General features: G+C 39.1%; 1 protein-coding gene and 1 long non-coding RNA gene across 2 annotated transcripts; one reads left to right on the top strand and one right to left on the bottom strand.

Moving 5' to 3' along the window:
* Positions 1-163: 163 nt before the first annotated feature.
* SNAI2 (snail family transcriptional repressor 2) lies at positions 164-7,643 on the bottom strand. Its single transcript, XM_006112169.4, has 4 exons — positions 7,535-7,643; positions 3,372-3,827; positions 2,250-2,795; positions 164-1,352 (listed from the first exon to the last, which is right to left on the bottom strand). Exons 2-4 carry the CDS (start codon positions 3,448-3,450, stop codon positions 1,171-1,173), a joined length of 807 nt encoding a protein of 268 aa, XP_006112231.1. The 5' UTR covers positions 3,451-3,827; positions 7,535-7,643; the 3' UTR covers positions 164-1,170.
* A 1,728-nt stretch (positions 7,644-9,371) lies between these two features.
* On the top strand, positions 9,372-21,033 carry LOC112547087 (uncharacterized). The gene is made up of 4 exons (XR_012901463.1): positions 9,372-12,246; positions 14,592-14,730; positions 18,070-18,279; positions 19,491-21,033. It is a non-coding gene; the product is annotated as an uncharacterized LOC112547087 (long non-coding RNA).
* Positions 21,034-22,204: the final 1,171 nt, after the last annotated feature.

The following is a 22,204-nucleotide window of genomic DNA, read 5'->3' as shown; positions in this document are numbered from 1 at the left end:
ATACATCTCCCAAAGGATCATTTTACTTATTCAGGCACAACAACCATGAATTAACAATTCATATTTGAAAACCAGTTTTCATTTTTATGTTTTTAATGAAAAAAACTTTGTGTGCTTGATAATTCAGATAAAGTCTTTGTGCTTAGAACAAACAACAAACATATTACACAAAAAAGTTTATTGTAAAAAAGTGGCTAGAAAACAACATAGCAAGATTCACTTCATACTTTCTTCAAGTTACCTATAAGTGCTGTTATAGGCAACACTTCACTTTCATTCACAACACATTCAGTCATATAAAAATAAAAATATTTACAATGTATCCACATACTTTACAAAACCATTAATAGAAAAGGCACTTGGAGGGGTAATGTTGAATATATTGCATTTTCTTTGTGCATTTCAAAAAGTCATTGTCAAACTCCCATGAACCCCCTCTCTTGCACTTATTCCCGTTTTTTAAAAAAGATTAAAAGTTTAGAAGAACTATTCCATATTAAAAGATGGGTCAAGCATGCACCAGGAATGTTTGAAGCTACAGTCTTTTTTAAAGGCACATACTTTAAAAACATGGCAGATCATTTTTCATACATTCTCTTACGTGTTTTTATTCCTCTTCTTTGCGCTATTTAGCGTTAAAACATTTCAGATCATCAATAGAGGCCTTTGGTTTTAATTAAAAAACCCTAGTACTACTAGACATTTACTAAAGTAAACTTGAAATACCTTATAAGGCACCTGAGATAAATGTTGTCTGGCAAATTCTCTTGGAGTAAGATTTTTATTATTTCCTTTTTAAATACTCTTTCTTTGGTTGAAATGATTTGGCAGGAATGTACTGTTAATGCTATGCAACTTTTCTTAGTAAGAAAAGTCTATGCACATTTGGCTTCATCACTGAAGAAGGCTGATCATGCTTTTTCCTTATGATCTATTTGAAATGTCATGCATGGTTCTTCCCCCCTCTCATTTCAGAATTCACACTTAAGTTATTTAGCAGAAATGCTTAAGTTATTTTTTACTGATATTATACGTTCTTCCACTTTGGGGGATGGACTGAGGTGAGGGAAGGAGGTTGGGAAGAAGAGAAAATGCCTTTTGGTTTCCACTTATCATTTGGAACAGGAGTGGAGAAATGCATTGGATCCAGGTAAACACTGACTGCATGACTCAGTGCGCTATGCAGCAGCCAGATTCCTCGTGTTTGTGCAGGAGAGACATTCTGGAGAAAGTTTTGGAGCAATTTTTGCACTGGTATTTCTTCACATCTGAATGGGTCTGCAGATGGGCCCTCAGGTTCGATCTGTCTGCAAAAGCTCTGTTGCAATGAGGGCACGAAAAAGGCTTCTCTCCTAAAAAAAATGTTTAAAGAAAAAGTTAAGCATTGAAAGCAATAAGTATCTCTGGGAATAGGTATTGTCCTATTTTCCCATAGGAAACAAAAATGACTTGTTTTAATAATTGAAGTCTGCACTACAGAGGTGAGTAGGCTGCAGATATTACAGTTAATGCTCACAGCACTGCTGATTGTACTGGGATACTTGGGACTTGTCAGGGACTACTGCTTGGTGTAGTCTTGAAAGACAAGCTGCTGACAAACTTTCAGCCTCAACAGGTGCAGCTAGTGCCTGCAGGTTGGGCTCCTCCCAAAGTTTCCAAATGTTCCTTCTATTCATTTTGGTTAGCCTGTGTTATACCTAGAGCGGCATAAATTACTTAGGGTTGAAATGCAGCAAACAGCTGTTCCGACAGAACACATTGTGCCCAGTGCTACACCAGAATCATTGTCTTAGGAAACAAACGCAGGTAAGGATTTGTTTCTGTTAGCAACATTTGTTTCACAGAGTATATCTTTTAGCGTTTGGGATTTTCTAATTGGTCCTCGAGTCAAACCGAGCCTTCTCTATATACACAAAACCTCTCAGAGAATCTAAGTGTGAGCCTCAAGTCACACCAGCCAAATCGTTAGCTGTTGGAAATTGGTATAAAATGTCATTGACTTCAGTGGAGCAATGCTGATTTACACCAGCAGAGGACCTGGTCCATGAATGTGAGAAATTGTTCCAACAAAGAGTGAATTTTGTATTATAATGATGCTTTAAAAATAGCAAGGAAATAACTGTCCATGTAAATATCAATAACATGCTAAGGACACTAGTAGTTACTTAGGACAAACCATAAAAGTTAATAATCAGCTGCATTCTGATGGGATAAAATTCACGCATTGCATTTCTAATGGATTTTCTTACCAGTGTGAGTTCTGATGTGCCCTTGAAGTAACCAGGGTCTAGAGAAAGCCTTGCCACAGATCTTGCAGACACAAGGTAGTGTGTGGGTCCTGATGTGCATCTTAAGGGCTCCCAGGCTTACGTACTCCTTGTCACAGTACTTGCAGCTGAACGATTTCCTAGACTGGGCATCACAGTGCAGTTGCTTATGTTTGGCCAGCCCAGAGAAAGTTGAATAGGTCTTGTTGCATAAACTGCACTGAAACTTTTCAGCTTCAATTGCATGGGGATCTGAAAGCTTTGATTGGATTCTCTCTTCTTCATCGCTAATGGGACTTTCTGAGCCACTGTGATCCTTGGATGAGGTGTCAGAGGGTGGAGGTGGACTGACTCTTCCCAAGGATGAGGGGTATCCAGAAAGAGGAGAGAGGTCATTGGGTAGCGGGGAGGGCAGCAGCCCTGTTGTAGTCCACACAGTAATGGGATTGTAAGCTACTGAGCTCAGGATCTCTGGCTGTGGGATGATAGGCATTGGATAGCTCTCATAAAGGTATGGGGAAATGATCACTGGGGAAAAAGAAAAAAGAAAGTTTTAGGAAAAGTGGAAAATTGCTTTAAAGGCAATAAAATAAATTGCTTATATGGTTAAAAATGCAGAAATGAAACACCACAAACATGATCCAAATACATGTAACAAGGATTAAATGAGTAAAAGTTCTATACATATATACAGATGCATTCATACATACATATGTACAGTGTACTTAAACAAGCACAGTATGGTTTGGAGGTCTATTCAAAGAAACATGCTGTTTCTAAATTCATGCAATCAAATACATTCAGCAGCCAAACTTTCAAACTGGATACAAGTTAGAAATTCCATTCACAACAAGCACAGAACAGGAAATAAACGTAACTCCTCAAAAAATAATGGGGTTCAATTTGATGAGTTGGCAGTGTTTCATTCTGGCTGGCACTTCCACGTTTCTCAAAAAGCAATCATTTTAAGCAAACAGAAGATGCTAGGAATAAACCAAATCTTGTCTTGAAGCAGGAAAACTAAAAGGTAAACCTACTTCATTGCCAAGGAATAAATACAACTGCAGTTTTCATTCACTATAGCATATGTTTAAATCTTATTACCTGTATGAGTGTCCAGTTTACTGTAATTTGGCTTCTTAGATGAATTGAAATGTTTCTTGACCAGGAAAGATCGTGGCATTTTGAATGCAGAATTTCTTTCTTCCAGAATCTCCTTTCAGCTTAGAATAACGGTCCCAGATCGTGTGCAGCACACAGAATCACAGCTAGCACATTGGTCCCTATAGTATTGTCTACTCAGCTCAATCCATGCAGTAAAAATGTGTTAGTGGCAGTGCAGAGAGGCTCCTTGAAAAGTGCTGTAAATATCCACTAGTCAGGTGCAGGAGGGAAGGGCCAAGGTTTTCTTTTCATCCAATCACTTCTGAATTTGCTAGAGCACTTTTACAAACGCAGCCTGTTTTGCTGGGAGGGTTTTCTTTCTCTTTGCATGAAGGATCCAATCCCTGCTACAAGTTAAGGATTTGTTTCAGGTTTCAGCTCCTCCCACTGGGACAGCTGTGAACAGAGGAAGAATCTGTTGTCAGAGTGAATTATTCTGGTGCAAAGTGGGTGCATGTTGTTCTTTAGAATTTCTGCCTACAAAAATGTGTTAAGTTAGAGTACTTTACACAGGGGGTAATTTCACTGATTTAGCCGCATTCTTCTTCTTTTCTTTTTTCTCTAACAGGGAATTGGATAAGTCATATGAACTAAAACATCTCTTTAAAACAAGTCTGGCTTCCAGATGTTTGATAAAAGAAATACAATGGAACAAACTGTTCATTAAGGGCAAAAAAGAAAAAAAAAGGGGGGGGGGGGAAGGGCACATTACAAGATAACAACTCAGCCTACATTGCTGATGAGAGACTGTGGTTAGGAGGTGCTGGTTGTGTTTGGAAACTGCACTTTGAAAAGTTTTAGTTGGGAGTTTTTGTAGATTAATAAATACTCGATCCCCACCTTTTGAGAAATAGCAGATAGCAAGGTACATTCCATGAGACAAAAGTAGCAGCAGTAGCAACAAATGGAAAGGAGTATTTCACAGCAGGATTCGGGCTTTGTTAAACTCATGGACTGTTTCAGATTCTAAATACTAGGAATGTACATATTTTTAGTTACAAACATCTCCAAAATGCAAGGACCTTTCATTTCCTTCCTTGTGGCAACTGAGCAATTGTGTCACTCCATTAATCGCCCTAGCACAGAATTAAATATTTTCCCCAAGTGAAGTACTCCTGATTATCTAAGGACATTGAAAGATATATAGATACTAAGCAAAAAGCAAAACAGCTGAATAATCAGGATAATCTGAAACCCCATTAGACATACTTCCTTATGGGATTTTTAGAGAAAACACAAGGAATCTGCAGGCTTTTATATAAAAACATAACCTTGTTGTGTATTTCATTCATAAAATATTGCAAGTTTTCTAAACATATCTTACTTTTTGTCAATTACCTGGATTTCTTTAGAAAAGCCACTCAGTGATAAGTATGTTTAAAATTTAAAATGCATGCACACAAAAACCTGAAAAAAGCCTACAACTTCTAGACCTTACTTAATACAAATCTTATTATTACAAATAGTGTTTTGGGGGCTGTTGTGATTCATTTACAAATTATACCACAGTATGTACAGAGAACTATATATTAGCAGGAGGAGGGGCAGAACAAAGTTATACTGAGACCACCTCAGCCTTTTTGCAACAGGTGTTGGAATGGAGACGTGGGGTGGGGGGAATCCCTGTGGTTCTGTTAAGACTTGTAGGAATAAAGTGCTTTGTCAAGCTGCATGACTTCTTAATCTCGGAGATGCCAAAACAAGTGCAGAGAAAAAAAATACTGTTTTCAAGGAGTGATTTAAAAGATTCAGCTGTTAATAGTATCTAATGCCAGTGTATATCAGGTAGAGCCATCACATGAAGATTCAAACTGTAGGAAACACCTAAGCTAAAGAAGGAGGAAGGGTAGTAATAAAAGACAATGAGAAATGTTCAGGTTTCTCTAATATCTGCAAATGTGTTTGCCTAAGTACAGTTCAGAGCAGGATTTTGTAGCTGGTTCATAGCTGGAGGGCAGGTGTAGACTGGAATCCTGGTTTTAGAGGGAATGCAATAAGAGCGATGACAAACATACACATTTTTTCCTTGATTCTACAGAAAATATGAAATTTCCAAGTAATTTTTAGCCACCATCCACAGCTCTAGGAAAATCCTTTCAGCTCCGGTGCATTTAAGACATTTACATGAACGTTGAACCCTGTATTTAGAGAGGATCTGGCATAGCTGCTGTAAAATACTGTTTTATAGATAACTGACCCTTTGTAGAATCTATGATCTGGCTCCTCAGCTAGTATAAATTGGTGTCATTCCATTGAAGTGAATGGAGCATGCTGATTTATACAGCTGACAGTTTGACATTTTACATTTTTAAAAAGCGAGGTTTACCACTGAATGATTCCACTTTTCATTGGAGTTACACCTTCATAACAATGGGGTAAAGCAGAACAAATGTATTACTTTTATATACATTACAAAATCTTGACGTGTTATCCCAGTGACTGGACTGCTTGAATGACATCAGGAATTGAGTGTAAGGCATGTTATTACATGGTTCAGAAAGGAAATTAACATCATGTAATACTTGCTTGAGGTCTGCTGTCAAAAATTGGGAGAGTCTTCATGAGGACTGGGTGAATCAGAATAAGCAGGTGTTCTGTATGTTCATAGGTAACATGGATGATATATAGAATGCTCGCAGACATCCAGCACCAATGTGCTAGAAAAGAAGAACTAAGCTAAAGGAAATACAAAGTGTGAGTACAAGTACCAACTAAGACAGAAAATTTCCAACTAAGACAGAAGCTGGTGGTTCCAGTGTTCTGGGGCGAGATAAGTGTTTCCTGGCTCCTGTTCCAATTGGGAGGCAAAACACTGTGTTCATTTCTATAACTACTTTTTAATATATCACTTTTAATTCCTTTGCTGCATAAAGTTATGTGATTAATATGTTGTTACTGCTTGGCTGCATCTAGACTGGCATGATTTTGCGGAAATACTTTTAACAGAAAAGTTTTTCCGTTAAAAGTATTTCCGCAAAAGAGCATCTAGATTGGCACGGATGCTTTTGAGCAAAAAGTGTTTTTGCACAAAAGCATCTATGCCCAGTATAGACGTGCTTTTGCGCGAGAAAGCTCCAATGGCCATTTTAGCCATCGGGCTTTCTTGCGCAAAAAATTAAGGTGCCCTGTCTACACTGGCCCTCTTGTGCAAGAGGGCTTATCCCTGAGTGGGAGAGTCAAAGTATTTGCACAAGAAGCACTGAATTCTTACTTTAGAACGTCAGTGCTCTTGCGCAAATTCAAGCGGCCAGTGTAGACAGGTGGCAAGTTTTTGCATCTTGCCAGTCTAGTCGCACTCCTTCTGTATAAAACAGTTATATGAAAAGCCATCTTAGCATTCCATGCCTGAAAACATATATAAATAAGATGTTTAGTCCAAAATTTAAAAAAAAATTAACCTAAAGATATTTTTTGCATCTATATTTAGGCACCTGTGTCAGGCTATTTATTATGTGTCCTAATAAAGACTTAGGAGCTTATATTTACACTTATGTTTTTGGAAATCATGGCTTAAGTCCTTTCCTCAAATCTGGACAAATGAAGCAGATACACAGAGAATTTTCACTCTTCAAACATGGTAGAAATATCCTGAATCATTCAGTGATTTACACAGAAGTGTGAATTTTCATGAATTGGAAACTAATAATAAACTGCATGAAATATAACATCAGAAGTAAATGTAATCAGTTTAAACCTTCTTCAAAAAAGTCCCTGTATTTTGCTTTAGCACCTGTATAGTGAAGAATTTTCCCCTGATACTGGATCCACATCTGCACGGTGCTCAGCACCTCCCAGATAGAGGTTAGCATCTTCAAATTCCACTGACGTCAATATTGTAAGATACTACACCTAGATAGCTCAGAGGCATTCTGAAGTTCATAGAATTGGGCCTGACGGTGTGTACTAAATGTACTACTTTAGATTTAATCATGCAGGTGCTCACTTCATCCCAGAGGGGGATAAAAGCAAAAGTATCTGGTAAATGACTGTTTTGGCTGCAATGTAGGTCTTCTATTTCATATGTCTTTCCTCACTTTTAGGGACATTCAGCAGCTTTAATATGAAATATGTATGCATTGTATAGTTAATGAGTCCCCTGTTACCTGAAAATATGATCAGTTTTCAAAAGCCAGTTGAACAGTAGAACAGATCAATCAAACATTGTACTCAATCTGTGTTTTCATATTTCTCCAATAGCACCAGCATTTATGTCTGTGAAAGAAGAAAAGTGATGTAGGCTTTGAAAACAATAAAAATTTGGTAGCGCTTAAATGTGAGAAATGCTCCCAATGTTGTGTGTGAGTGTAAGAGAAATAAATGTAGGGAGGAGGGAATCAGATAGGGGAAAATATAAACCTCTCACTACTCAAGCCATTATTAGAAATATACTTTTTTTTCATTTGTATGCAACTATATACAATTGGGTAAATTGTTATCTGGACTCTAGGCAGAAGGGTCATCAATCTTACAAACCCTTAATTAGAATTATGTCAAAGTCAGTTTTGTATGTTCAGAGCTTTCAATCTGGGGTACTGGGTCAAGCCCATCTCTAGTATTCAGAGCTATAAATAGTAATCTCTTAGAAGAGACTTGCCTTTGTTAATAAGATGCAATATTTGCTAGCCATTCCATTAATCGATTTGTAGCAGCTACTTTAAATAAGGGTAACTACTGCACTCATGCATTTATATCTGTGCAACCTTGCTATAGTTCAGTTTTCCTACAGAACTGTTTCTGCATAAGGAAATTTTAACATTGGACTAAACTTTGCTCTCATTTCCATCTGTGTACGTCGGTTTAATTCCATTGGTTACTGCTGAGGTACTTCAGATTTACACATGCATAATTGAAAATTGATTTTAGCCCAATGTATTCTAAATCTGTGTATATCTGTAGTACTTCTATGACAAGTTTAATTAAACATAAGTGTTCTGTGTCAGATTAAAATTATTTAGTATGAAAAGTAATGCTTTCTGAATCATATTGACTTTTACTAATCATCTAGTATGCAATTGGCAATAGTTTCATAAGAAGCACAAAGGGCTTAAAAATGCTGACCCTTTAAAATCCTTTATAGACGAAACAGTTAAATAAATATTACATGGTGGGAAAGAGACATCTGCTGGACATAGCCACAACACTCAACTTCTCTGCCTCTGAGGGAACATCTGTGCCAGTCATACCACCCAGTGGTCAATGAATGAACTGCGTAATCCTCAAAGTATAGTCAGATCCATTATAAATTGGAACCTGAATCTCCAGAGAGCAGAACTTGTGTTGCCATATTTCACATCTATTCACAAATCCTTAATTTAAAAAGTGGAGCATGACTTAAAATACTTGAGAATGCATTAGCAGAATGTTTTTGAATGTTTGACCTTGGTATAGTTTGTGTTCTGAACTACTGCATGTTATTTTTGTTGTTGTCTGGTATTTCTAGGAGAAAGGCAAGAGCTGCATTCTGACATCTGTGGCCCACAATCTGCTCTCAGATATACAAACATAAAACTGCAACAATTTAAGTCAGTTTAATTCTGAAACCCAGTACGGGATTTCATGAGAAATCACTGTCCTCAATTAGTGACAAGGAGTCCTGTGGCACCTTATACACTAAGGGTACGTCTACACCAGCCCCCTAGTTCGAACTAGGGAGGCTAATGAGGGTGACAGAAATTGCAAAGGAAGCGCGGGATTTAAATATCCCATGCTTCATTTGCAAGTTCCCGGGTGGTCGCCATTTTGGAAACTGACTAGCCCGGAATAACTGTCTACGTCTACACGCGGCAGTGAAATGGGAGTTCGAAGTAAACCCCTAACTTGAATTAGCTGTTACTCCTCGTGGAATGAGGTTCGAACTAGGGGGCTAGTGTAGACATACCCGCACAGATGTATTGGAGCATAAGCTTTCGTGGGCAAAGACCAACTTCGTCACATTCATCTGATGAAGTGGGTCTTTGCCCACGAAAGCTTATGCTCCAATACATCTATTAGCCTATAAGGTGCCACGGGACTCCTTGTCGCTTTTGCAGATCCAGACTAACTTGGCTACTCCTTTGATACTTGTCCTCCATTAGGCACTCAAAATCACCACCTTTCCAGTCACACTCTGAATTTCATACATATTTATTCTATTGAAGAGAAAGACTTTGAATATAGAAAAATTGTACTGTTGGCAAAAATCGTGAACTGACTAGATGATCTAAAATTATCATATGTGACCTCTATAAATTTTTGGAATTATTATTGTTATTATTTATATTACAGTTGTTACAGCATCTACAGGCCCCATTGCTCAGGTCCCATTGTGCTAGGCACTATATAATGATAGACCATCCCTACCTCAAAGGGCGCAGTGTCCAAAAAGACAAGACAGATTATGGGTTGGGGGAAAGGAAATATTATTATCCCCATTTTTCAAATTAGGAACTGATGCAAGAGAAATTAACAGCAAAACTTTCAAAAGTGCCTATGAGGCTTAGGAGCCTAAATCCCATTTTCAAAAGTTCCACGTGGTACAATTTTCAAAAAATTGCCCACTGACTTTTCCAAGTTCAGACAGGGACTGTGGCAGTGCTGGGAAATTAATTCATTTTGCTGCCTTAACTGTCTTTTCTCTGGCAATTAAACCCCTTGCTCCATGTTTATACATTTATGTATTTCAAAGTAGTCTCAATACATACATCTCTACAGTAATTGTTTTAATCACTTTTAAGATAATTAGAATTGCAGTATCACAAACAAGTTAGCATATATATAGAAATATAACATATCCTGTTTAGCCAAAAAAAACCAACCCCACATTACTCTGTAATAAATAATAAATCAGATAAAATCCCTTAATCCTGCTGCAAACCCTTCTCCCTGAAATGTTTCTATTTTTTTTTGGTATTAATTGAGCTAAAATGTTAAGCCCAGGACTATTGATGACTGTGTCATATACTAAAAATACATGCCAGGCAGTACAAACAAAAATAAATGCGGTGACTTCCTCAAAAGGGGAAAAATTAACTACCGCCGCAGATTTCAGCCCTTGGCACAGAAATCTTCTCATTCCTCCCTAAGACCTGAAAAATGAGATGGGCTTAGGAGCGTGTCTTGAAAATCAGCAGATTTGGACAATAAGCGAGCCCTAGATGTTAAAGTCCCTCATGAAGAGAGACATGCCAATGGCTGCCTTCCTTTAAAACTAAAAGGAGAACCAGCTCAAGTACCTTTACAGACCAGTAGGGTTTCCTAGGTTAAAACCAAAACCTGGGGCTGTACCATGAGTTAGAAAGGTTGTCTTTGAGAGAACAGGGTCCCAGAATATTGAAAGGGGACCTTTTGAGGTCCCTTCCAGTTCTAGTATTCTATTATAAGGTTTATAGATTGCCTTGCCTTGAATTCACATATAAAGAAGTAGGCAGGGCAGATAACTGAGCACAGATGTTATGTGCTCATAGCAGCTCATTGTGCTCAAGAGCTGAATTTTTACATTATTATCTTCGTGATGGCTGAAGTTCTTCCCAACAGTAGCGAGAAGCAGAGTTTGTTGCGGTCCCCATTAGGTAAAGACTTTTATAACTTTCAGGCCAACCTTAAATGGACAAAGTAATGAATGCTGTAACTGCCAGCTACAGGAACAGGATGGGCAATCGAGCTCAGGTTATGTCTAGACTGCAGGCTTCTTTCAGAAGAAGCTTTTTCAGAAGAGATCTTCTGAAAAAATTTCTTCAGAAAGAGTACATCTACACAGCAAAAGCTCGTCGAAAAAGCGATCTGCTTTTTCGAAAGATAGCATCCACACTGAATGGACGCTATCTCACATTTAAACTGTGATTACTATGGATGGAGTGGCCACCAGGGCACCTGTACATTTTCCTCTTTCCTCTTCTTTTGAAAGGACTCCCTCTTTCCCATCCATATGATCTTTTTGGAAAAAGGCTTCTTCCTCATAGAAAGAGGTTTACTAACGTTGGAAAAATCCCTCTGTTCTTTCGATTTTTTTCTCCGAAAGAACGCTGTTGCAGTGTGGACATAAGTGAAGTTTTTTTAAAAAAATGCCCGTTTTGCTGAAAAAACTTTGCGGTGTAGACATACCCTTAGAGACTTGATGATACTGGCAATAACTTGTTGAAAAAAAAGGCATGAATTTACTGAATTCACCACCTGAAATTTCAGAATTCATACCCCCAATGAAATTTCAAAATTCAAACAATTTTGATAACCTCTGATGTTACTCTCTCAATAAAAGGTGCACTCACAACATCCATCCATCCAAATATATTGAGTATAGTATCATTTTTGTCTTACCTGAGTTGAGTTTATGCCAGTCTGCCTTATCAGTATTCCCACCTCCGTCAGCCGGGGGGGGGGGGGGGGGGGGGGGGGAAATAGTAAACAGATTTTTTAAAAGCTGAGATTTAGATTCAAGTGTTATTCCCCATATGGATGCACATGGAAGCCCAACACTTCCCTGTCTCTCTTGGTGGCTGCGTAGGCATGTAGAATAGACAGGATGAAAAGATGACACTGTGCAGAACCCCACATGACAAGCCTTTGCAGGGAAGTAAGCAAGCAAGAACCCACTGTGACCTCAGGGGCCTCTGGAGCAGGAATTAACCAAAAGACTGCAGGAACCTCAACAAAACTTCACACTTGGTAGGCTGCTGGTTGAACTAACAAAACCAGCAGCCTGTGGTTGATGATTTACTTCTGTAAGATATGATATGTACCCATTGCTAGAGGTAAATTAACAGTCACATACTAGACTACTGCTGCATTCTGTACCCTGTACTGCACCACTGGGAGTTCTTCAGTGATAGTTGTCAGTAAGGTAGGTTGAAGACGACAAGGGATGAGTTTGATTCCCATCCCCAATTTCCACAGGTTATCTAAACCCCTTTGCTCTTAAAGGGGGCCAGGGTCAGGATTTACAGAGACAAGATGCATAAGTGATTGGGGCAACTAGCCTATGATTTGGGAGACCTGAATTCAAATTTCTGCTCTGTCACAGACTTCCTGTGTGACTTTGGGCTTAGTTACTCTCTGTGTCATTTCCCCATTGTACAATGGGAATAAAGCACTTCCCTGCCTCACAGGAGAGCTGAGAGAATAGATCAATTAAAGATTGGTTGGGATTATAATGGGGGCCATATAAACATCTTGGATTAACTAGATTTACAAAGTATTGGAGCAAAAAGCAAAGCAAACATGCGATTGGGTAACTGAGGCAGAGAGAGTGGGAAGACAGAGTCACAGCAAAGGTTCTAGAATTTTCCTGCCACTACCTGGTTCTCCAGTTGCTGAAGGAAAAGTGAGGCAGCGCCCTGCAGGCCCTTATTCTCTGTCATCCCACCACTTGCCCGTGCACTTCTTAGTCTGCTGCCAGGAGATGTCAGCATGTCTGTGGGGAGTAGTGATGGCAGTGGGTCGTGGATGTTGAAACTTGGCCTTTGGTCATCTGCCTCACTGCAAAGCTGAGAGAGAGCCCCTTATCGTGCCATCCTTATCACGAACATATTACGTAACTTCATGTGTTGAAACAAAACCAGCATTTTGTTGCAACCACAAAGGTCAACAGAAGAAATGTGCCTGTTAGGATTTATTTTAAAGCTATTACAAGAAAGGATGATATGGAAGAGAGGCAAACAACTCTTTAAGAAATCTAATTCTAAATTATTTTTCGCGTTTATTGCCTTTTCATTTTCCTCATTTATAACGTTTTAATTAGCGAGTAAATATTTGTGCGGGTGATGTCAAGCACTGACTGTGCTCGGTGCCTGAATCTGTCTATTTATTCTCAGTTTATTTATCTTTGTGCAGGGTTTACTGCTTTGATGTGAGGTGCAGCCACATTGGTCTGCCAGTGACATCAGTGGGCTGGAGAAAATGTTCTCTAGGGAGGTGAAAGGTAATTCAGGCTTAAGTTTAACTTGGTCCTGATTCTCTGTCAGCAGTGACTGCCAGACTACACACCATCTGGGCGGTGATTTTTATTACTTGACCACTTATCCCTTAAGAAGTTATCTGAGAAGCCCAAACATAACTGTGTGGCTCAGGACAGTGTCAATAACTACAGAATAAACATAAAAATGCATTTAGAACACACTGAAAAATCAGAGTGAGTGGCACTGTGTGAAAGTAAACCCTTCTATAAAACTCCTATAAATCATGTGGGTCTGATATACAATCCAGAAATGTATTTAGTGTTTCTATTTGTGGATTGCTTAGTTGGGAACGAGGCCAGACAACTCAGCAGCTTTTATGTTAAGGACACTATACAAACATTTAATGTGAGTGAGACTTCCTAAAGAGGAGGCAGGAAAAGGCTATATGAGGACAGCATATATGTGAGCAGGAAGTAGAAGCAAACTGAGTGCAGGGGACACAGGTAAGAACAAAGTCTATAAAAAATAATAGGGGCTCTTTTCTGAGGCAGTTTCCACATCAATCAATCCAGTGTCTTCTGTTTAGCCGTTATTCTGAGAAGACTTAGCATTCCCTTATTTTGAGAATGCAAGTTAACTCTGCAGAGTTATATATTCTGTATATTAATATTCTGCAAAGTTAACTTGCATTCTCAACACCGAACTTACTCCTCAGATGTTAGCTTTGCTTGAGTGAGAGCAAAATTCCACTCAAGCCGCACAGTAGGGCTGTGTTAGCCAATGACGAGTTGTGCTAATGTAAGCTGTAGCCTAGATCCCCCAATAGGCCAGCCAACCTGAGTGAAAAGCACCATATGATCAAATTAAAAGATTTTTCATGTGGATGGGACTTGAATTAGTGGCAACATTTGAATTGTAACTGCAGTGAAGACCAGCTCTTCATCACATGATTAATTTTAAACATGAGTAGTGAAGTCAATGGGATTACACAATGCTTAAATCATTGCAGGATTGGTACCTCACTTCCTTCAAATCCTTCCTGAAACCTGCTGTTTCAAGGACTACTTCCTTCACATGCCACTTCATCAATAAACTCTACATTCCCTCTTTTCCTAAATTTTCATTGATTTGTCTCGTCCTTAATATTTTTAGTTTTAACTGCACACTAGCAGATGCATTTTGCACAAATTAGATCAGGGAATCACATTAGTAATTTATTACTGCTACATGGGACACCAATCAAAGTCATACATAAATCTGGTTAAAACTTAGAGAAGCAATCTGCTTTCAGGATATGAGTAACATCTGAGGAGACATAATAGTGCTAAAGATCAAGGGAGTCTGCTGTTAAACACTGTCAGCAATGTTAACAAAATTACCAGTGAAGAAGAAGAAATGAATCCACGATGAATAATAATGCACTATATCAGGTAAGTCAGAGCCATTGTCTCTGCAGTAATTAACTGCTCAGATGATATGTTCTGGTTACATTACCAGAACATAGCTATGAACATGTACTGATTACACTTGCTTTCAGATAGAACAGAAATTGAACTGCTGTTCGGTGCCATAGGTAAATTAAATGTACTAGTCAGTCAGTTGTAAAAATCCAATTTTAAAGTGAATCCATAGTGTCACTATAATATTAGTGTGTTGACAGTGTTTCAGGAGCTAATTTTGCAAAAAAGTTATTGCCACTTAGTGTCCACTCACCCCTTCTTTGGGAAACCCATGGGAAGGGGGCTTGTAGAGAGGAGGCTTTCCTCAGGGTGTTTTCTCCCCAGTTGTTCTGTTCAAGAGAGCTGTGAACTAGGATTTGTTTCTCCTCAATATGGAAAAAGTTGTTATATTGGCCTCCGAATATGTATCCCTGCTCTGCAAGGATCCCAGGGAATCAGTCATAAACCAGGCCATCTGTTCAGAGGAAAGGGAGAAGCCCTGAAGAAATACCTTTAAAGGAAATCAAGGAAGAAGGGCAAAATTAATACAGCTTGGCTACGTCTAGACTGGCATGATTTTCCGCAAATGCTTTTAACGGAAAAGTTTTTCCGTTAAAAGCATTTGCAGAAAAGAGCGTCTAGATTGGCACAGACGCTTTTCCACAAAAGCACTTTTTGCGGAAAAGTGTCCGTGCCAATCTAGACGCGGTTTTGCGCAGGAAAGCCCCGATCGCCATTTTCGCGATCGGGGCTTTTTTGCGCAAAACAATACCGCGTTGTCTACACTGGCCCTCTTGCGCAAAAGCATTTGCTCAAGAGGGCTTTTGCCCGAACGGGATTAGCATAGTATTTCCGCAAGAACACTGACAATCTTACATGAGATCGTCAGTGTTCTTGCGGAAATTCAAGCAGCCAGTGTAGACAGCTGGCAAGTTTTTCTGCAAAAGCAGCTGCTTTTGCAGAAAAACTTGTCAGTCTAGATGCAGCCCTTGGGTCTATATTATCATGCCAAAATGAACTCCGTAGAGGAGGATACTGCAGGGGTCACTCCAAGACAGCCGTCAGTGCAGGGACTGCAAAGACTCCACCAAGAGAAAGAAGCTTGGACTCAACTGGGGCTAATTCTCCTATCGGGGGAAATAAGCAGCAAGTATAAAAAGGAAGAGCAGGAGCCATTTACTTTCCACAGGGGTAGGCCTAGTTGTGAACCTAAGCCCCTGAGATGATAGGCAGCTGTAGCATCCCTGTCTATCACAGTCCTTTTTTTGCTGTTATAGCAGGAGGGAGAGTTGCTTTTCCTGCTTATGGGCCTGCCCTGGGCTCCTACACATTCATACATTCAAGCCTTTTAATTTCCATTTTTTAATGATTAAAGGTCTAGAAAACTTGACCAATGAGGGAAGACTAAAGAAATGGACTTGTTTAGTTTAGAAAAGAGAAGACTGAGAGGGGACATGATAGCAATTTTCAAGTATCTAAAAGGGTGTTACAAGGAGGAGGGAGAAAAAAAATTTTCCTTGGCCTCTGATGATAGGATAAGAAGCAATGGTATTAAACTACAGCAAGGGAGGCATAAGTTGGACATTAGAAAAAAAGTCCTGTCTGGGTGGTTAAACACTGGAATAAATTGCCTAGGGAGGTTGTCACTGGAGATATTTAAAAACAGATTGAATAAACATCCCTCAGGGATAATCTAGAATCAGTGGTTCCCAAACTTTTTGGCATCATGTCCCCTTTTTGATTTTTGAGAAACCCTCATGCTCCCCCCCCCCCCCCAAAAAAAAAATAGCAGCAAAACTTGAGCAAAAAAACAAAAACAAAACAGAAACTGACCAGGGCCGAAAAACAAAAATAGCAGCAAAACTTGGGGAGGAGGATTGATGGCGGGGCTGGGTCACTTTGTGCCCCCCCTGGAATTTCTTCATGACCCCCCCAGGGGAGCACGTCCCCCAGTTTGGGAACCCATGATCTAGATGATGCTTGGTGCTGCCATGGGGGCTGATGACTGGACTTGATGGGCACTCGAGGTTCCTTCCAATCCTAATATTCTATTATTATTATTCCATTTTAAGGACAGATGACTGGTCCCTGCTCTGATGGGTTAATAATTTCAGTTCTGGGTGAAATCTTAGCTAATCTCTAGTAGTAAGTGTATTTGCTCTATCAGTTTACTCCTACTAATACAATGGGTCTCCTTGACAGTAAAGACCCTTTGATCACTCTGAAGATTAATCTTACCATGAAAGGGAACTGTAGCTATGCAGTCTGAGCTGCCCTTTGAAAATGAATGTTGTCATGCTGATAAGTTAATGCACACCGAAATCATGAATCTGCTGTATGCTATGAAGGGCCCTAGGACCAAGGAAGAGGGATAGCTCAGTGCTTGAGTATTAGCCTGCTAAACTCAGGGTTGTGAGCTCAATCCTTGAGGGGGGCCATTTAGGAATTTGGGGCAAATCTGTCAGGGATGGTACTTGGCAGGGGTCTGGACTTAATGAACCTCTCAAGGTCTCTTTTAGCTTCATGAGATAGGTATAGCTCCATATAAAAATAACATTCCAACGTGAGTGTTTGTTCAGAACTTGGGTTTAGTTTGTAGCTTTATATGTAAAGAATTACATTATAGGGGCATTAGTGTGAAAGCACTGTTGTCTCATATGCAAAATAAAAAGGTAGTGTAGAAATTAAAGATGAAAAAGGCCATTCATTTTCTTCTCAATGTAGGATTGTGTCCTTTGTTGGTTTTGGAAGTGGGGTAAATTGGATGCATCAAATACAGACAGCTCTCATAGCATCAGATGGCAAAAGGTTGGTCCATATCGCCTCTGAAGCAAGAGACCCATGATGGATTCAGTCTCTTGCTAGGCAATCAGCTATTGTACTACTCATGTGAGACTGAAAGAGGAGTCATTTTACAATCTCAGGGCACTTGGAATGATGATGATTTTAGTCCTTTCAAACTTATCTTGTCATAGCACTCTGTACAGGCTGACATTTCCATGAAAGCAAGTAGGAAATGGCACAAGTAATTTAGAGAATCCACTACACTCAAATCCCCCAAACCTCCTTTTGCTGGTATAAAACTTAAAGCATGCAAGAACAGAAGTAAACATGAAAGACTCATTGAATAAGCTTCTTTTTTTCAGACCATAGAAGTATGGGGACATGTGGTCTACTAAGAAATATTGGGCTAAATTGTGCTTTGTGTGAAACAGACATTCATTGGGATCAGTAAATTGTAGAGTTCTCTTTGCACTGTTTCTTGAGAATTAATCGATGCAGCCTTAAAAGTGATTGTTAAGCACATTTTCACTGTTTGGTTCCCTACAGGCTGCAAAGACAGTTAGGTGAAACTATGTTAACACAAATGGGTTGCAGGGAAAGGACACAAATTAAGAAAGAAGAGAGAGATCTTTGATTATGAACCACATCTAGAGAGACGACTAGAAAGAAGGAGTGAAGGTCTGGAGTTTCCGAATTTTGATCATATGGACAAAATGTCTCTTCACCAAGGCAGTCCATTTTTAGGCTGGAACAGAAGTGAGTACCTCTCCCCTCACCTCAACATTCTTGGTCCTTTCAGCAGAGCCTGGATCTATCTCCTGTACAGAACCCGCTACCTAGCTACATTAGGCACAACTGTCTAAAAACGTCAGTAGAGACCATGGTTCAATGCCAGGCCAGTGTAGAGAAAGAGACAGAAGCACCTTTTCTGTTCTTTTGCAAAACCTTCCAACAATCTTTCCCTGAGATTTACTAAGATTATGCTGCATGTGTCAGAGCAGTGTTCTCAGTGTCTGTATTAAGATTGAAAGCCTCCAAGTAAGCACTGTGGGTGTGTCTAGACTACATGCCTCCTTCGACGGAGGCATGTAGATTAGCCAGATCGGAAGAGGGAAATGAAGCCGCGATTAAAATAATCGCGGCTTCATTTAAATTTAAATGGCTGCCCCGATCTGCCGATCAGCTGTTTGTCGGCAGATCGGGGGAGTCTGGACGCGATGCCCCGACAAAGAAGCCTTTCTTCATCGACACAGGTAAGCCTCGTGAAACCAGGCTTACCTGTGCCGATGAAGAAAGGCTTCTTTGTCGGGGCATCGCGTCCAGACTCCCCCGATCTGCCGACAAACAGCTGATCGGCAGATCGGGGCAGCCATTTAAATTTAAATGAAGCCGCGATTATTTTAATCGCGGCTTCATTTCCCTCTTCCGATCTGGCTAATCTACATGCCTCCGTCGAAGGAGGCATGTAGTCTAGACACACCCTGAGTCTCATTTGATTGTATAGCATTACATATACTGTCACTCCATTACAAAAACGATGGGCCTGTTATATATTTTTAAGTGGGTCAATTTTTAATCCTAGAAACCTTTCAGTTACCTTGTATATTCACCAGAGGGTTGAAATTTAAATAAGTGTCTTGACATTTTCTTTACAAATCTAATATTAGGCTAAGATTGCTAAAATGTCAAGAAAAGGGTTTAAGATACTTAGGTTGAAATGGTTAAAATATCTTCACGTTTGAGCAGAGAAAAAGAAAGGGTGTGAAAACAAAGTTGAAAGGAGAGAACCTGAAAAGGAAAAAGAATGAAGAAAATAATTTTAAAAATGAGTGAAACAGCAATGTCAGTGAGAATGAATGAAGTGTGCATAAGCAGTTTAGAGAATGTAAATTAAAGTAAGGGAAAATAGAATTCAGAGAAATGGGGAACACAAAGTAAAATGATATAAAATAAAAACAATATTCCAGGATGCCAAGTGGTGGCGGAAGGAAACAATGTGAAGTTGGATGAAAATGAAACAGCGTAGAAGAAAATGAAAAGAAATAGTGCCAAAGAAAGTTACGATGAAATGAGGAAGATTTAGAATGGAAGAATGCCAGGGACACAAAATGCAAGTGATGGGGAAGAAAACGTAAGGAGACTGAGATCTCATTGAACTGAAATATAATGAGACACTAAAGCAAAAAATAAATACACAGACTGATGTGCAATAAATACACGGACTAGTTAGAATGTGGGAAAGGAATAACATTTTAATATAGTAAATAATTTTAACTTCAATAGAAAGTGGATATTTTATACTCCCTTTTACAGAAAGAGACGAGAAGAGAAACAGAAAGAAACTGGAGAAGAAATAAAGGCTCTAAATTTCACTTTTCCTAGTAATCTATTTGTGATTGGCTTATATTTTTTACTGACAGAATAATATACATCTCTTTATTAACAATTACTCAAGGTGTAAAAAGCAGAAAAGAAATAGAGTATATGGTATTGTCAGTCATTTGACTCATGAAACTACTCTTAGTCCGTGAACAATGGGTTATATGGGAAAGGAGTTCTATAGTCCCAAGCAGTCAATTATGGATGTATCTATACACCACATAGCCTTTCCACAATGGAAACCACTTATCACAGTTGGCAGATCCTGCTTTTAAGAGGTCTAAGGTTGTCATAAAAGAAATGCAGGAAATCAAGACAGAGGGACTCCGGCAGAGAGATGTTATGGGTGGTTCTCATAAGATATGGCCACACTACATTTGACACTATTCACACTACATCTAATGTAGTTCCCCTTTGACTTCTTTTCACTAAGCACTCAAAGTCATCAAAATTCAATACTATAAAATAACATGAAAGCACCAATCACAGTTCTGTTGTACGAGGTAACAATATTACCCTTCTATGATAAAGAGGTCCTGTAGAAAATTGTGCATTTTGGTCACTTAACAAAATGACTAGGAAACAAAGTTTGTATTATTATATACAGCTACATTTTTCCCTTAAAATGAAAAGTTGGGCTCCTGTATTCTGAATTCTGTAACTGAGTCTTGCTGACTAGTCTTGCTAGCATATGACAGTCTTATGACTCTTATCACATGATGTCTGTCTAAATCGAATAGAACAACTTAATTTCTTTGATGATTTTATGGTGGTGAAAAGCCTTATGACTCATAAAATAAATAAACACATTACCATAAATAGACATGAGTGATGCACTTGTATTTACACTAGGCACTATTATGTTGTTCAAACAAAAAATAGTTACATGAACTTTACATCTGGGTGGCTTCTATTTTGTATTAGTGGACAATAAAAACAGAATGTACATAAAGTTTCTTTGTGAGATTGCAGGGTTTATGTTTCAGTCGTAGCAGCAGCTATCTTGAATTGCCTCATAGACCTTGCTTTTCAGGATACAGTCAGAGTCAAAGGGTACGTCTAGACTACACGTTTCTTTCAAAAGAAGCTTTTTCAAAAGAATCTTTAGAAAGAGATCATCAAGACAGCTACAACTTTTCGGAAAAAGCAATCCACTTTTTCGAAAGAGAGCACCCAGGCAATCTGGATGCTCTCTTTCGAAAAAGCCCTGTTTGCGGTCAAAAATGCCGTTTTTCAAAAGAGCTCTTTCAAAAAAAGGTGTTCTTCCTCGTAAAATGAGGTTTACGGCTGTTGAAAAAACTGGTGCATTCTTTCAATTTAATTTCGAAAGAACGTGGCGGCAGGCTAGACACACGTGAAGTTTTTTTTCGAAAAAAGGCTACTTTTTTCGAAAAACCCTGTTGTCTAGACATAGCCATACTTTATATTTCATGGTACACAGGAAATAGAAACATAGCATATATATAGCTTCACGTAGCACAAATACATGAAAAGGAATTAAGGGAAATATAATTGTGGGTTCCTCTGAAGCCATAAAATTTTGCAGGTTTAAAACAACCACCTCATCATCACGTTCACCCACAAATGACAGATAACTCATAAAGGCAGGAATGGTAAGGGCTGGTGTTTTACTTAGTATCTTGAACTTGGTTGATAAAAGTTTTTTTTATAGACTGTTATTTTTCTAGTCAATGTAAACTCCCCGCCCCCAAAACTCATAGAAAGCATAAAAATGTAGGGATGGAAGGGATGTTGAAAGATTATTAAGTCCACCCCCTGTACTGAGGCAGGACCAAGTACACCTGGACTGTCCCTAACAGATGTTTGTGTAAGCCATTCTTTAAAACCTTCAATGGTGGGGATTCCACAACCTCCCTTGACAGCCAATTCCAGAACATAACTATCCCCACAGTTAGAAGTTTTTCCTAACCTAAATCTCTCATGCTGCAGTTTAAGCCCATTAGTTCTTCTCGTATCTCCAGCAAACATTGAGAACAATTGACCACTGTCCTCTTTATAACAGACCTTGACATATTTGAAAATGCTATCACCTTCCCTCTCCCTCAGTCTTTTTTTTAAACATAGACTCATAAGTCATGTTTTTGTGTCCTTCAATTTGTCCACATCATTCTTAAAGCATGATGCCCAAAACTGGGCAGAGTACTCCATCTGAAGCCCCATGTGATGGGGCTGGCCTGCCCTGCACTGAATAGGGGGGAGGAAAGCCCGTCTATTGGGTAGAATATACCCCTCCCCCACAGCCCTGCCAGTCATGCTTGCAGTGCTGCCTCAGTATAAAAGG

The sequence above is a fragment of the Pelodiscus sinensis genome, chromosome 2 (genome assembly GCF_049634645.1).
Source record: "Pelodiscus sinensis isolate JC-2024 chromosome 2, ASM4963464v1, whole genome shotgun sequence".
Lineage (NCBI taxonomy): Eukaryota > Metazoa > Chordata > Testudines > Trionychidae > Pelodiscus > Pelodiscus sinensis.
Note: the sequence above shows the minus strand (reverse complement) of the source record. Positions and strands in the feature narration are given on the sequence as shown.